This window comes from Echinococcus granulosus (genome assembly GCF_000524195.1).
Source record: "Echinococcus granulosus chromosome Unknown EG_S00073, whole genome shotgun sequence".
Lineage (NCBI taxonomy): Eukaryota > Metazoa > Platyhelminthes > Cestoda > Cyclophyllidea > Taeniidae > Echinococcus > Echinococcus granulosus.
The window spans coordinates 193,604-210,299 of NW_020170453.1; the positions used below are offsets into that span (position 1 = coordinate 193,604).

General features: G+C 42.3%; 2 protein-coding genes across 2 annotated transcripts in view; both read left to right on the forward strand. All coding sequences in view use genetic code 11, as the record gives it.

Moving 5' to 3' along the window:
- The window catches only part of EGR_07247 (Glutathione S-transferase), a gene marked incomplete at both ends in the record, with an annotated part of 9,427 nt that extends 2,642 nt beyond the window's left edge, over positions 1–6,785 (forward strand). Inside the window, 12 exons of the mRNA XM_024496496.1 lie at positions 354–418; positions 460–541; positions 1,269–1,369; positions 2,259–2,369; positions 2,449–2,533; positions 3,736–3,807; positions 3,845–3,909; positions 3,950–4,031; positions 4,248–4,348; positions 4,416–4,511; positions 6,497–6,607; positions 6,690–6,785. Coding sequence (XP_024349081.1) covers positions 354–418; positions 460–541; positions 1,269–1,369; positions 2,259–2,369; positions 2,449–2,533; positions 3,736–3,807; positions 3,845–3,909; positions 3,950–4,031; positions 4,248–4,348; positions 4,416–4,511; positions 6,497–6,607; positions 6,690–6,785 — 1,067 coding nt within the window. The remainder of the gene's footprint in view (positions 1–353; positions 419–459; positions 542–1,268; positions 1,370–2,258; positions 2,370–2,448; positions 2,534–3,735; positions 3,808–3,844; positions 3,910–3,949; positions 4,032–4,247; positions 4,349–4,415; positions 4,512–6,496; positions 6,608–6,689) is intronic.
- Positions 6,786–9,343: 2,558 nt separating this feature from the next.
- EGR_07248 (Carbonic anhydrase) lies at positions 9,344–14,026 on the forward strand (the record flags this gene model as incomplete). Its single annotated transcript, XM_024496497.1, has 6 exons — positions 9,344–9,392; positions 9,424–9,612; positions 9,697–9,914; positions 9,993–10,107; positions 10,602–10,708; positions 13,913–14,026. The coding sequence occupies 6 exons, from the start codon at positions 9,344–9,346 to the stop codon at positions 14,024–14,026; spliced, it is 792 nt and encodes a 263-aa protein (XP_024349082.1).
- Between the last annotated feature and the right edge of the window lie 2,670 nt (positions 14,027–16,696).

Genomic DNA, 16,696 nt, shown 5'->3' on the forward strand with positions numbered 1-16,696 from the left:
AGGCCTATCGCCCTTTCTTTCCGGCATTCTGAGCTGCCATGAGGTATCCGTGTGAAATTCCCGATACAGGATTCATTTGCCAAAACAGACAAACTTGAATCGCACTAGCGGTTCCAAATGGAGATTTTATAAGATGCAAGTTTCTAATGGGAGGAAGACAGTAGAAAGCACAACCAAGGGTACCGCATCGACAGATGGACTTATGCCTCTGCTCCATAGTTCCCAAGTGCTCATAAATCGCGGCAAGTGACTGCGGTGGGTTATAAAAGAGCCTGTAGCAACTGCTGGTAGCCTAAATCGCGCAAACGACATCGTTTTACAACGCTGAATCCATGAATTTGGTACCTACCTAGGTCCTGAGTACTCGACTTCGGAATGGGATAACAGGAAGCGATCCGAGGAATTCGCTGAGCTTGAGGTAACGCTTTTCTTTTATTTCTTCCTGGTCACCCGTTTCAGCTTCCCTACTGGATCGAGGAGGGTGTGAGGTTGTGTGGGACTGCACCAATTCTGGAGCACATCGCCGATAGGCACAACCTGTGTGAGTTGAATAGAATCGCTAATAAGGACTGTACTAAGCTACCACTACCAAAAACTACGCTGAAGGAATGATTTAAGTGCAACATGTAGAGACAATGGGCAGATAAGTTTTGTTCTTCCTCAGAATACACGAGGTTAGGACACGAAGAAGGAATCGAATACCTTTTTACAGGTTCTTCCAGTAGGATATCCTTAAGACCCATTGACGTGCTTTTCTGCACTCGCTGTAAAGAAACAAATTGCGTCTTGTTCCAGATGGACTCTGCCTTCCCCACCATTCTAACATTTAGCTCTTTTGCAAGTAGACAGCTTCAAAACAACAATTTCTCTCAAGTGCAATGAAATTTAAGTAATCACCACCTATCGCATTCACACCGTTCAGCTTTCTCCAGCACCTTAAGCAAGTGAATAGACCCGGCAATCGCTACTTATAATCATTTAAGTAAGCAATGAGGAAGAAACACAGCTTTTTGATTTAATTGAAGAGCCTAAAATTTGCCAGAATTGCTGCCGCACCAAGGCTTTTCCCGTCTCGTCATCTCCTCCCATTTGTGACTAAGGTTACCCAGCAGAGCTCGAATCCTTAAAATCTGAAGCAGCCTTTTATGTGCTAGTCATAGCCTTGCGAAAGACTTTGCTGATGTTACGAGTTGTTTGTGATACAATCCAAAGGTGTTTTCAAATTTCATATCCGTTGGTCTGATTAATTAATACCTCAATAATTTTAGTGCCCTCGGACAGGCATACACGATCCCGGCTGCGCAAAACGCAGGAGGAAATTGACAAACTGAGGGGGGATTTTGAAGGCCTCTGCTATGATGAGGAGTGGGTAAGCGAGTAACTAACTGCCTCGCTCTACGAGCAGTGCGCGTGTCCACCTCCTCACCTTTTCTGCTTTTTTTTCCCTACGAATGCCAGGAGACCAGAAAACCGCGATTTCTGCGCGCGATCCCCCAAAAGTTGCACAGCCTCTCGTCTATTCTACGAAATAGGAATTGGATTTCCGGAAAAAAGGTTACCCTCTTTGAGGGACAAACAACTTTTTAAGCTTGCTATAAAAGTAGATTTTAAAGGTGCTGTGGTAATTCGCATAACCAATCCAGAGTTTTTCGATGAAATTGTTTTCAGCAGCCGCATGGTGCGGGGTGGGTCACTTGACTACGAGAATGGCTCATTGTGAGGCAAAGCGATTGCATTTGTGATGCCAAAAGGCCTTAGCAAGTGGGAAATGCCTTTTTTTTTTTAGCATAGTCCCCTACAGTCTCTATCCAGTCATCCCCACGTTTAACTGATATCTGCATAGAAGGAGGTAACTGAAAAACATCGCTTCAGGGATTGCCACTAACTCATCATTTTAAGAAGTCACGGGCATTAAATTAGATGTTGTGTCTGGTCTTTCAAGTGCTCTACAAATTGCGGTTGAAATCCCCTCTACTGCCAGCCATGTTGCATGCTACTTATAAACATATAAGTAGCGTGCGTACTCTTCAAGAATATAAATATTACAAGATGGCTTTGCAGCCTTTTGGACCCTCCTTGAAGTGGTAATAAGCCGGAGTAGTGCGGGAGACGACTTATTACTAAAGTACGGGAGAGCCGGGGGGCAATCAGTATGACCCAGAAGCCAACACCATTGAGGTAATGTACAACCTGTGGAGATTGAAGTGCCATAGATCATGCTTGTCGTTTTTTTTTCAAGTTCTTAAATCATATTTTAGTTAAACTACCCTGACTTCAACTTATACGATCTGCTCGACATGTTGGTGACCTTTGCGCCCGATTGTCTCAGACAATTTGAAAATCTGGAGAACTTTATGCTGCGCTTCGAGGTAAAATCTGTGTACCAACAAAAGCTCTAAGTGATAATGTAATAGTGCATAGTTTGTAAACTGTTAACGAATACTTCAGGGTTTACAAAGTGTGAAGGCCTACATAACAACGGAGAAGTTCAAAAGTCGGCCCTTCTTCTCTCCAAAAGCTTTCTGGAACGGAGGTCAAAAATGAAATTTTATTCAAAAAATAGCATTGTTTTTTTCCCCAAATTAGCCGGTTTTGTTAGAGACACGGGATGCAAGTGCGCTGGCAAATAACGACATCTCCCTAACAACTTCTGGCACAGGCACACAAAAGATAATTGTTGAACCAGATTAGTATGAGCCTAATAAGGCTAATGAAATAGTTGGGACTACTTAAGAATCAGCAGGGAAAATGAAGGTATTAAAGCATATTCTGAGCAGTAAAGTGTGGGATTAGAGATAGAGATTACCTTCAAATGCATTTATAGAAAGCTTTAATGCAACATTTTGCAATACAAAGAATTCCGATTGACCGCTTTGCCCAATGACCTGTGTAATTTCACCTCAAAAAATGATGTACCTTTTCCGGTGAGTGGGACAACAGCACTAAGTAACCTGCCCGCACCAAGCACCGGATTAAAGCAGAGCAATATCAGCATTAAAAAGGCATTTAACAAGGCTGCTACCTAATCCAACTCAGTTTTTGACTTCCTTGTTGGCAAAACCGGAAGGCCAAGCAGACGATGTAGAGGCCGTAGAGAAAACCCCATGTACCTAGTTGCGTACTTAGCTTAAATGCAAAGCGACTGCACAACCAAAATACGAATATGTGAATTTATTGTGCTGTTTATTAGAAGGGGTATTTCCGATATAATGAAAAGTGATTTAGATAAGGGACTCCTGCTTTAGTAATTTCCAGCAAATTTGGAAGCAGCGCAGTTTTTACTTCTATTAAAGCAAGACTGTGCCTAATCAAATCATCATTAATCACCTTTTAACAAATTTATGTCCCTAAAATAATTACTTCTAAAAGTTTAAGTCGTCAAAATTGTGCTCTGATTTGCTGTTCCATGGGCGACCTTGGAAGGAAGCACATATTTAAGTGCTAAAGCAAAAGGTGGTGTCCTAACGATGACACCCATTTTGGGATATTGGAAAAGTCGCGGGGTTAGCGTACTTGAAAAAACGCATTTTTATATGGCCCCAGCCCTCTTTTTTCAATTGCTTATGGATGTTCCCCATAACTGCAATAGTACTATTTCTTTCTATGTAGGAAAACATTGCACTTTTTTATGCAACAATAAACAGCCTGTGTGTCTTGAAATATTGTAGCTATAAGAACCTTAATGACCATTAAGCTTTGTGCCTTGCTTAACTTCTGATATGCCATCGTAGCTAGGGCAGCAGATTCGACTGCTGCTTACCTACTGCGGGGAGAAATTTGATCAAGAATTCTATACTGCTGGTCCAGGTACGTTTTGCATAGCCTTGCTCGCATAAGTTTATAGCACCTGACTTCTCAAGAGAACAGTGGTTGTCAAAGAAAAACAACCTTGGACTTGATTTTCCAAATGTAGGCACCCTACTCGCGTCTCTAAAAATTTTTAATTTAGCTTCCTTACTTTGTTGATGGGTCGCTCAAACTAACCCAATCAAGTGCAATTTTGCTGTATATCGCTGACAAACACAAAATGCGTAAGTTGGTTTGTCGTAAATATGTCAAAATCCTAAGACATTATTAGGTATTTGAAAAGAAATGAAATTGAATCCGATCCTTACAAAAGTATACGAATTCCACTGTAATGAATGAAAGGCGAAAGAATTTATCAAGAGATATATGTATATTTTAAATTAATGCTTTCACGAAATAAAGGTAAAATATTTGAATTTTGTATCCATTGCTCCAAAAAGTCCCCAAGACACCAGAAGAGCGTGCCACGCTTTTGATGGTTCATCAAGCGGCGATGGATATTCGCAACGGCTTCTACCGCCTCACCTTTGGACCCGACTACGTAAGCTTCCACTTGTTTGGTTTGCCAAGCTTGCTAAGGTGCCATAATAAGTTGCATCAAACTGCAGGAGAAGAATAGGGTGGAGTACATGAAAAACCTTCCCAATGAAATAAAAAGCCTGTCCGACTACCTCGGAAACAAGAAATTCTTTTCCGGTGATCAAGTAAGTAAACCAACTCTTATCACAGACCAATTTTCTTACATTAAAACGTTTTAACTGTAAACATGCTTTTCGACTAAAAATCTACTAAATTTGTCAAGCAGAGCGATCCCAGATAGTGATTACTTGGGCTTTCATAGCGGATTTATTGAGGCATACAAAAAAGCAGTTTCAAAAGGATAGGGTAGCATTATAAGAATGTGAGGGAGGTACTTGGTAGATCCTTAAGGGATAAGCAAAGATCAAAGGGTGGTGCAGTATCAAGGCCGATCCTCGTTCCAAACCGCCCAGGAGGTTAGTCGGCAATTTACGACGTTTTGGCATATTAGGTGGAAAAAGTCATCTCTAAAGCCAATTTTCGCCCGCTAGTCCTTGTAAGCAAAATTTAATCGCCTTTTCCCTCCCAACGCTAGTCCGTTCCAATTGATAGAGAGAGATGTTCTTGCATCTTGATCTCGACCTATCTCACTTGATCGGAACGCTTAGTGTCATCCTGAATGTAATGCTTGTAGATTCGGTCGGTTCATCACCAAAATCACGCCTCAAAACATTCCTCAATCTTACCTTTTGCCGCCAGGTCTTTCCAAACGCCATACAACTGATCGTACAAGAGGCTTTTGCAGTTTTAGGAACAAGGCAAACTCAGGTTCTAAAGCAGAAATGCTTTAAACCCACTTATTAGAGGTAGGGGAAAATAGTACAAAAAGAATACTTATGATACAGTTTATGAAGCCAAAAAAACCTTGGGTGTTTTGTAAATGTCTGGAAATGACATAAAGTCCTATGCGAAAACTGGTCCGAATAATTTTAACCATCCCACGTCTCAGCAAAACCACAAATGCTTTGCTACACTTTCTTCTTGAACTACGGAAAAATTTGGCAACTTTTAAAGCGTAAAAGACTAACTAAATCGGAACAAACCCCGGGTCTTGATAGGTGTTTGAATAGCGGCTAGGTGTTTAAATTTCTCAAACAGCGGGTTTAAACATATGGGAAGGGAATTGTGTTAAATCACATGAATCATTTTAGCATGCTTGATTTGCCTTAAAAAAATTACTTCGAGCATTTGCAAAGTCATTTTATGTTATTTCATCCGACTTTATAATTTTTTGTGAACAATTTATAGTATTTAATAAACGATTCATCTGCCTTATAATCACCAAAGTAGCCATATTATTAGTACTATACATGCATGTCCTTGAGACCAAAATTACGTTTAACAATATTTAAAATGATTTTTAGAATCAACAACACACTTTTGTTAATGTCCGAAAATTTAATGGTGTCGCTACCCTAATGGATTGGGCGTGGCTTGAATCAAGGTGGGAGGGGAAGAGAAGGCGAGAGAAGGGGATAAGATGAGAAAATGGATCCCTTTCATGTGAACCCTTGCCTTAGTTGAAACAAAATTAAAGTATTACAGATACGCCCATCCATCCAAACATTCACTCACTTAAGTACACGCATTTACATGAGGTCCAAAATTGGTACCTCCTGGACTGTCGGTAATGGGCACTTCATTCTCCCTGTCCAAAACTTTACTTGTGCATTAGTGAAGCAGTTATAGTCGGGAGTAATTAAGCAAAGATGTTTATAGTGGGTATCCCATTTTAGTTAGTTCTAATTCTAAGTCGACCCAAATAATCGGCGCAAATACCTCTGCACTTATTGACGCGAGTTGTATTTTGTCGGTAAGATGGAACTTGCCTCCCCATATTTGTGGACAGATATGCAGATGACTGTTTTTAATTTCGCTGCCATATGAGCCTCCTCGTCACTCGTGCATGGTATTAGCCCTTTGTCAATTTTGATAACTGAGGCTCCACCAAACTGTATTACAAAGTGGCGGAGTTTTCAAAAATTAGCATGTCTTATAAACTTTTTTGAAGTGAGGTTATCTGTCTTTTCATATTTTTAAAGTTTATACACCAAAAGAGGAAGTGATCAAAATGCTTCTCATTGCCGGCCTTTTGATCCTTCACCGTTAGGTTAACTACCCAGACTTCAATATCTACGATTTGCTGATCGTTCTAGAAACCTATGCTCCACAGTGTCTGGACAACTTTGGCAATCTACGAGCATACATTGCTCGCTTTGAGGTGACCGAGTCCTTTTGCTTACCTACTTTCTGCTCCAGATTAGTTGGTAAAATTTAATGAATCCTGACTTCTAACCTTTTAGAGCATTCCAGCCATCAAGAGGTACATGAGCTCCTCCGATTACATTCATAGACCCTTCACCAACACAATGGCGCACTGGGGCTACTATTTCGACTGAATGATCCTTAACATGCTTATTTGTTGTCTTTTTGTCTTGATAAATCCACCTTTGTTCTCTTTTGTCTGTCATATCTGAAGCGTAGAGGTAAAGTAGCTTATTATAAGCTGCTCGTTCTCCTTGTCTCTACCTTGTGGGGAAGTAGCAATTCCACAGTAAGACAGGGTCCATGTACGTACAATCGGGACAATGGAATTTCAGGTGGATGGTTGAAGTCATGTCATAAAAATAGGTTTGTGCACTGGTGGTTGACTTCTTCATTCAGTAGGTGGAAATAAGGATTGAAAGGAGGCTTTAAGTTGGTGCTGCCAAGTAAAAGACTGCGGTATACCTCTGTCTTTAGGAGCGAGAATAGGATCCTTCATGACTTTAGATCAGAACTGCGTAGTGTCAAGGGAACCACTTTCCATCCACGGTGCAGACTGCCAAAACACCACTTTGTCTAAAAAACTGGTACGTTAGGGGGTAGGAATTCTTTCTCTTCCCTTCCCACCGCCCGCTAGTGATGCATTTTCCTTTACATCAGGCTGTCTTTTTACGACTGAAGTGAAGATTCGAGGCGCTGCACACTCCCATCTCTGCTGGAGGAGATGAACAGTCTAGCCGACAAAATGCTCAAAGAAGAGGTCGCAAGTCCCTCTGAACTATTATGGGCCTCACAAAGTGTGTTGGACATAGAGAGGTAAGCTTAGTAGTACGGCACAAATTTTATCTTTATGGTCGACCCTAGATCGTGATAATGGCAAGTAAAAATAGTGTAAGCAGACAAGGGAGCTTCATGATGCCCAAGAGGATATACCGATTTCGGAAGCTGTCCCTTAGGCTCTGCAAGGCTGCGGGCGTTTTCAAAGCTTTAAAACAAATGCTATGATTTGCCAACTTTTTTAATTGTAAACCCAGTATCCTTAAACAGTGCATCTGCTTTCAGTAGGGATGTGCAGGAGCTTAAAATCCACATGAAAATGGAGCCAGACCATCCACAAGAAGTAGGCTGAACACCGAGTTCAAACAAATGATAGGCTTTGCAGAAACCGGTAAAATTTTGGGAACTTCATCCTCACTAGACGCAGTGGTGGTTGGTGACAACCATTGCGAAGCTGGAATATTGACTATTATTTTTGTTATCTAATATGAAAGCGGCAACCCAGTCGACACCAGGGTGTACATTGCCACACCGAGAAGAAACGCAAGAGGTTTTGACCTCGTGCCTGATTAGTTAAAGCCGTTTTTTACTAGATGAAAGACATATTGTTAGAGGCGCAGCCAGCCTAAATGCAATCAAGAAGGAGGACTAGTGGAGTTCAGTAGAACCGTTCCATCTTTCTGCGTTCATAGCAAGTCTCACTACTCCAGGAACAAAGCAGTTTTTCAGGTGACAAAAGCCATTTCATCAACGGAGTGCATTACTTTGTCTGCAATATTCGGTCTATTACTTAATCACTCGAGGCGCGTCATAATAAATTTTGCCCTCGCAAAACATACCACCGTTTGAATGCAAATATGGGGTCTGTACGCTAATTGAAGATGACGATGACGAGGTTTTCATGCAGAGCATGCTTGTTGACCATACCTTTTTGTTGCGAAAGGGCAGATTGCACCAGCTTCATTTTGGAGCAGAAGTCACTGATTACAAAGGCGAACAACACTGACTCCCTTAATCTGCTAACCTCCCCACTACACAATAAATAATAGGTCATTCCCGAGTCAATCTCCTCAAACCAAAAATATGGGACCAAAAGTGAGTTATGAGAAACAACGGGAACGTTATGGCATGCAGGACTGTGTTTTCTATTCAATAAATATAAGTATAAAGCATATGGCGTTTAGAGCGGGTGAAACACAGCCCATGTATGATTCCTGGTAGCCTCGTGTAATACGATGGTGGTTTATCCCTCGGTTCCGGTGAGGCGCCACTTTTGTACTTCGAATTAGCCCTCTTGTACCTCGCTGGGTGGGCTGGCCTTTTGGGCCATGCCAATAGCCCGGACACATTCTCCGTGCTGAATATATATATTCTGCCCGAGTATTGTGTCTTCTTTCGTCTTAAGGGAGTCTCGGGACGCTACACTCGTAGGCAGAAAATACTACAAAATGATAATTGCTTTGGTGCAGGATTAAAAAATGCCTACTTAAAAATTAATTTAAATTTCCTCTTAGCAGAAATTTGCGTGCGGATGGAGTGGTCCTGTTCCGCAAAATATAAAAGACCCCTTTTAATCAATAATATCACTAAATGTTTTGTTAACAGTCGAAAACTACTTTAATATTTGCTCTAGGATCAGTATTTGAAAGGATTTATCATTTTAAAACTCGATCTGTAACTAAACTGGTGCACATGCCCTAACTCAGCAGATTTGGTCACTTTACTTTGGTTTTTTTAGAAGTATATATAATACTCTAATTATTGCATTGGTTTTTAATAAAATGTAAGTTTAGAGTCATTTATTTAAATTTTTTTGTTTTGTTTTACCAACCGAAAAGCAGATCTCAATATTATGGACGCGGGTATTTAAGGTGCGTGAAAACCCAGCATAGTTCACTCTACACACAAGACGAGGATGACAACTGCTCGCGGTCATGTAGACTACGGTTATGGTCCGACCAACGGTAAGAATTTTTCAATGGATAACAATTTTAGGCCCCCACACCTGGTGTTTAACATGCCATGCTGCTGCCGGAGCAAGGCAGTCGCCGATTAACATTATAAGGCACAATTGCATCTATGACTCCAAGCTCTCTCCACTTCGGCTGTTCGTGTTTCACAATAGCACTCAGCTTTTTACACGTAAAACGCATAATTTTCAAGTCTCATTCAAAAGTAGTAATGGTGAGCTTCTTACTAGAGCCACTCTTGATGTGTTTGAGTTTTATCATACACAAAACTTGGATCTATATTTTTTACCTGATTCAGCCACAACAATTGAAGGGGGTCCTCTGAAGGGTAAATATAACCTTCAGCAATTCCATTGTCATTGGGGATGCGAGGATGAATGGGGATCAGAACATCACGTTGATGGCCATAGCTTTGCTGGTGAATTGCATTTGGTCTTCATGAGCGAGAAATATTCTACCATGGACCAGGCTGTCAAAGACTCTGAAGGTCTTTGTGTCATTGGTGTTTTCCTTAAGGTGACCTTTCCTTCCTAATTCATTAATTTACACGGCTGATGTTCTGTTTTAAATGCCTATACCCTTAAACAATGGCAGGCCGATCGTGTGGAGTGTGAGGCAATGAGGCCACTTATCTCCGCCATCAAGTCATCAAAACCCAGTTGTGAACAGCCCATAGCAGATGAAGTAGATCTTCACTCACTCATTCCAAGTAAGCATCGTGTGCTACTTAATTTATCTTTTGCTCAATTCTGTTGCTTCTGCCCCTTCTGTTCCTGGATCCTGGTCTTGCTGCTGCATGCAATACTTGAAGGTATTTGGCTCGATCATCCCAAATGCCTACTATACCGTTTCCTGCCTGCTTAATCTTTGGTTTCCTTACTTTTCACCCCATGCTCAGCAATCTAGTGCAGCGTTGGGAAACGACATTCCCTTTGTTTGGTCTTCATCAGTTGATAAACAATTGGCGACTATCAGTACAATCCTGCTGGGTGAAGACGATTACAGATAAAGGAACTATCCACCAATTGAATATACTTTTGAAAAGATACATTTAATTCATATTTGAGCCCCTGGTTGAACCCTCTTCATAAATAGTGCACAGTGCTAACAGTACTCGATAATCACCGGATCATGAATACCAAAATCTCAATAAAGACTTGACCATTTGTCACTGTTCTTCCACCTTTAAAATTAAACTTACAGGCATGGATCACTACTTTACCTACGAGGGATCCCTCACAACACCACCTTGTGCCGAGTGTGTTCGTTGGATTGTCTGCGCCGAGCCGCTGAGACTTTCCAAGGACCAGGTTCGTCGTTTGTCTCTTTGTCCTTTTCCCAAGGCTTTTCCAATTAAACCTGGGCTGTAAGGTTTCTTAGAGCTAGTGTCAAGGGTAGTGCGACAGCAATGTGAACTCAACTGATTTATGCACGCCAATTCATGTGTGCCATTCATAAGTCTCTGCGCAAAATTATTTTGCAGAATATTAATTTTCATATGCTAACTGTGCATTACGAACTATTTTAGCCGGGAAAAATTGACTGCAAACTGCTCCAAATGACAACGTAGAAACAGTGATAAATGGCCGAACTAATTGGTCGTGACTGGTTTCACCACTGTCGAGATTACATGTTTTAGGCAGCAGCAAATATCACTGTAACCGTTGTTCCTCCTTCTTTTTCTATTGTTTAAATTCAAATTAACCCTATGGAAATTTCCATACAATGCGCTAAAGAGCTTGGCTGAATGAAAATCCAGGCTTCCATTCTACTATGTTGTGTACTGCTTTGGTTTTTTTGTTTCCTGGGCCACGCAAACAATGGCGGTTATTGCAAAAAATACGGAAGCAGATTTCACGACGATGACATACCGTTTGGTTATAGTGGAGTTAATTTTATCCAAATTTCTCATACACTATGAAAAGTCGAAATTTTGGCATCACATGCTACTCAAATGGCCTGCTTATTACCCAGATTGTTGACAAACTCGTCTAAAATTTTAAAATTCCTGTTTTAAAGTATTTACTTGGTTTTATTAATGCTAATAAATATTGGTAAGACATAATTGTTGACCAGCTTGATGACTTTTCAAGTGAATTCACTCTTTGTAGCTTTGACTTGCCACGTTGATTATAGGGGACGATGAGGAGGTGGTGTCGTAGGGACGTTATTTTTAACACCTTTACTAGTTTGGAGTAAACTTTACGTGCTAACAAGTAATTACTTCAACGTGTAGACTTCCTCCTATAAAATTGTGTTTAACCGCTTTCGCGTCGGTCATCTCAAGTGTAAGTGTGGAGACTGCTATTTACAGATAGGTAGGCAGAGAGACAGGCATTTGCCTCACTTTTACACATTGAACAGCTTGATGTTATTTGCGCTGCAGATGTAGCCATGCCTTATTGTAGCCTCCATACGCCTCCCTTTTATTCTACGCTCAACGCATGATCCATCCGGATTGCTAAACTCGATCCCTCCATTTCTCACGTTCCTCGATTTACTTCAATTTCCCCTTTGGGAAACTTGGTAATGCTGATGATGATGAAATTTCAGTGACCCCATTTGTGGATTGGTTCATGCTAATTTGAGAGGGCCTTTTTTAACAGTTGCCCTGAGTAATTCAGGAAACTCTCTTGACTGTCTGAATTCTTCTTCCTCTCCCATCCAATCAGCATGTGCTGGCATTTGTTTTTTGAGCGGGATATCGGTTAAGCAAAGTGTCGCCGGGTCTACGACCTTGGCGGGTGCTAGCGCTTTCCCTCGACTGCATGCCAAATGCGTTCTCATTTCAAATTCCAGGTGTGTAACCGACTTGGCAATGGCATAAAACATTTTCCACGCAACAATGCCTGACTCCATTTTGGTACAACTTGTTTTAATCAGTGGATGAAGTGGTTGATTCCGTGCAACATTCACACAACCCTAATGAAACCGCTTTCGAAGTAATTTGCTACCTTTGAAGACGCTATGAAATGTCATAATTGAATAGACCATCACTTATTCATGTACAACCGGAGCAATAGTACAGTGCACAAATATAAAGCCTCGCTTACTCCTCGTTTTTCACGCCATTGACCTTGACCCTAAATTGAAAATTGAAAGGTGATCATAAGCAGCTCCCGAATGACACGTTTTAGTCTTACCATAAGGAAATTTCTGTTTTGACAATTTTTGACCGTCAAATGCTAAATACTTGAGAAGTAGGGGGTTAAAGCTTGACATCACACCGTTACTAGAGGTCATTTTGAATAGATTTTAACATCTGCTTTCTCTTGAATACTTCCAGATGCTTTTTTTGTCAAAGCAATGAACTAAGTTTAAATTCAGGCAATAGAGGTGATTGTATCTGTGTTGCCATGATCCCCTTTCTACCCTGCTGCTTCGATCCGCTGTAGGTATGGCAAGGTGTCAGTAGCATTCTGATTGGCTAATTTCCCCTGTCGAGCAGCTCGCCCGCGAAGTAGGTCAGGACCTAACCACGGGCACATCACCTAACCTCTCACGGCTTTTGTATGAGGAAAAGGGAGGGATAGAAGGGCTAAGTTCACTCCGGCTAGTCAGCCAGCACATTCTTCGCCTTAATGCAACTCTCTCTTTTTCCTCAAAGCTGTAGTTATGATTCACGATAGGAATTCCTAACTCCTGACTGCTTTTCCAAATAAACGCTTATTCACGATGTAGTCTTTAGAATTCTCCCTTCTGATTTTTCTGCAACTGTGTGAAGTTTGAAATGCGTTGTAACCAGGACAAAAAAGACGATGACTCTAAAGCAGCCTACTTGTTTACATGTACTTCGGGACTGTTTAGCCTCTCGACGCACATAATTTCGTACACATTTTGGCTATGACTTTCCACACCGGTTAACTAGCGTTTTAGTTTTCTGGGATGGCACTTTTGTCTTTGCAAGTGGTTTACAATGGGATGGGGAATCCTCTGGTGAGTGATCACCTGAATCCAGAGCCAGCACATCTGGAGGTGAATTGCATTTCTCCGACGTTTCTCTCTCCTATGGCTGTAGATGAGGTCAGCAGGCTGCTAGGTGAAGCAGGCGCAAATTTAAAATTGTTTTCTGATAGATAGAAAAGTAAACATGAATGAGACACAACCTTTGGAGGTGGACTTATGACCCGTCTACACGCCATGATGTCAAGTCCACTCAACCGGTCTGGCCTAGTGAATAGACGAGTATCGATCTGTCCAGACAAAAGAATTGTCAGGAGTGAACTGTCTTACCTTCTCGTTCATGGTGTCGCATTGTACCTCATGAAAGATTTGGACGACTATTCCAAGTGGCAGGACTGGCCTACCTTTCCACCAATTAGTTCCTTTCCTTCGTAATCCATCAGAGCGTCCATCCTCACCCCTCTTGCATCCTTCACATTCACCGAATCAGTATACCCTATCTTCATCCCGGTAGTAACGGCCTCCCGCTCTGGATTTATCGTTCCTTCCTCCTATTCATCATTTATTCACCTTTTCTGATTTCGTACAGCTCGAATCTCTTCACATTTCAGCTGGCTGCAATGCGCTCGATGCACTCATGCGAGTCGTGCAATACAACGGACAACTTTCGTCCACCACTACCCGTGGGCAAACGTCAGGTGCTTTGTTCATTCCCACTGCAGTGAGATGAAAGCGCGTCTTTACTTCGCCACCAATCCAACTTACTTGTCATCTCCGCCTTTTTGATCGTCTCGCCTCCTTACCCCACCCCACCTCCCCCGAGGCAAAAGATTTCTCGGTAAATTTTCTCCACGCACATACACCTCCATGCAAAATGCACAAAAAGGTGAATAAAGGGTGACTCCCGCCATCGGATTTGAATAATTTTGTCTGAAGTTGGGTGGGAAGGTATGAGATCAACTTAGGCCTCTCACCTTAGCTGTCACCACGACCAAGGGCATCCGAGTTTGGTACGTTCGGGTACTGATACGCCTATTCGCGATCAGTTAGTCAGGAGATAATAGGAGCCACAAAATTCTTCCCGTGGAAGTGTCTGGCATATTTCTTGGCAGAAGGGTCAGTGGTTACTCCATCCGCGGTAGGCATGCTTCTATGATTATTCGGATGCTATCTCTCATGCATGTCATGCCCTTGCGCCTTGGCAAATTGAAAAACCCGCGAGGAAACTTGTTGATGCATCTTGAATGTTTTGGGAAGTAAATTTCTTGGCAATTGATCGATGAGCCAACATCTGGAAGCATCATGCGGCCATCTGAATGGCGCGGCACGATAACGTAGTCCAAGGTGTAGGGACTTTATATGCAACGTCAGTCTCTCGCCAATTTTTGTTGTGCGTTATACCCTTTACCAGTGCTCTAGGCCTCTGACATTATGAAGTGTCATCAGAACCTGATGGATCAGAATTTAACTTACCCGCTTTTTCGAGACCATTTTAATTTGGTTTCCAAGCTGCCGAAGTTTCTCGTGCACCTTGCATGGCGTTGAGTGAGGGTGCGGTGCGCGTTGCTGTTCAATATTTCTCCAGACATTCTAGGAGGTCAAGTTGGCTCATATCAAGCAGCGGTGTGATCTGTGTGCTGGCAACCAGTCAAAGGTCGAGGTTAGCCAGAACCTGTAAACAGATGCGGATGAAATTAATGACTCACTCGGATACACATTTGGTTTCCGACATTCTCGCCTAGACAGCCATTAGGCTTGCACACACAAGTCCTACTTCTGTGCTTTCTCGGTTTTGCAGGTCAGCGAAGGCGTCCACTTTGAAGACTTTAGGTCACATGAAGTAGTCAGACGCTGTCATTCGTACTCACTCCCACATGCGTCATTTCCAGGTCCCTGCATGAGTGCAAATGTGGTCATTTAAGGGACACTGTGAACCTCTACACCCAGAGCGTCTTGGCCTATAGTCTCTTCGAAAAGTGAGTCCTCCACCTACCTAGGTGATCAGTAGCACTAAATGATGGAGAAGGAAAATCTTGGTGTGCGATTTTCGTCAAGCTGGGACTTTTGGGCTGATACCGACAAGGAAGGCTTTGTCAGCACAGCGGAAACAGTCTAAAGCACGACCAAGACCATCACAGGCACTTGCACCATTCAAATTCCCGACTTTGAATAAGCATTCAATCATAGTAGAACCTTGTTTGAATTCCCCAGTAGGAGCAGGTATCCGTGGTTTCAAAGGCAAGAATCTTCTTTCATTTTCACGTCAAGTCGAATTTAAGCACCCCTTACTACTGCCACTCGGCGTCTTGATTAACAGTGCCCGGACTGAACTGGACAGTGGTGTTAAGGCAGGTGTGCTGTCTATTACTGGGGCAGCGTGACCGACTTATTACTTGCTTTTCATTGTTGTAAATTCTGCATTCGCCGTTTGGAAGAAGAGAACTTTTAGAATCCTATGGCAGAAATCCGAAGTTGCAATTCTTTAGTAGACACCAAGTGCTCTCGCAGTCTTCGGTAAAGTCTGAATAGCTGAGTTCTAGACCTTGGTGCATTAATACCCCGCGTGAGGTGACTTCTTGGTGTTTCAACAACCTTTGAAAGGCTCGTTGCCTGAGTTGTGATTATAGGAGGCGTTTCTCACGATTGAATGTCTGCAGGAGCAACTGATATGGTGGCGAGTTGGAGACCACCGATAAGCGTCCTCGCCGTGACGGGAGGTTGTGAGTGTCCTCAAGGAATGTTGATTGATAGGTCAAGGGGGTCAATGCGCATTTTTTTCTTGCATTTTGCGTGGCACCGTCACGACAGCATGCCATTGCAGAGTTCAAAAATTCAAAGTTCAGTCGTAAGTTGAATGTCCTCATCAAGGGATGCCTGATTGACAGTCTGCGAAAAATAGTCACACCGTATTATCAACAATCATTTTAACAGCATCACGTGCACACACCAGTTTACCGTTCTATTTACTCACGGCGATCACTCACGGTGTCAAAATCATGTCCTTATTCACCTCTCAGCCCTCCATTCTCCTTTAGGCGCACTGCTGCTTGGTGACGTCAAATGTCATCGAAAGCGTCATGATGAAATGGAATTTTTTGATCGCCTAGCGCTCGTGATTGGTGCCGATAATAAAAATGAGTGATGCAAATGGGATGTGAACGCGCATTACACTTTTGGTTGCACTGGCAAGCTTGCCAGCCCCAATAACCCTCCCATCAAATGGACAAATGAGAGTGTTAGGCGGGCACTGAAATGGAAAGCCAACTGGAAATGATCATAACTAGGCTTTCTGTCTTAACCAGTGGACGTGATCCATTGTGAAAAGAAGCACCAATTTTCAGGGCATGAATGGGAAAATTTAGCAATACGAAGATGTGAAAAGTGGAAGTATTTAA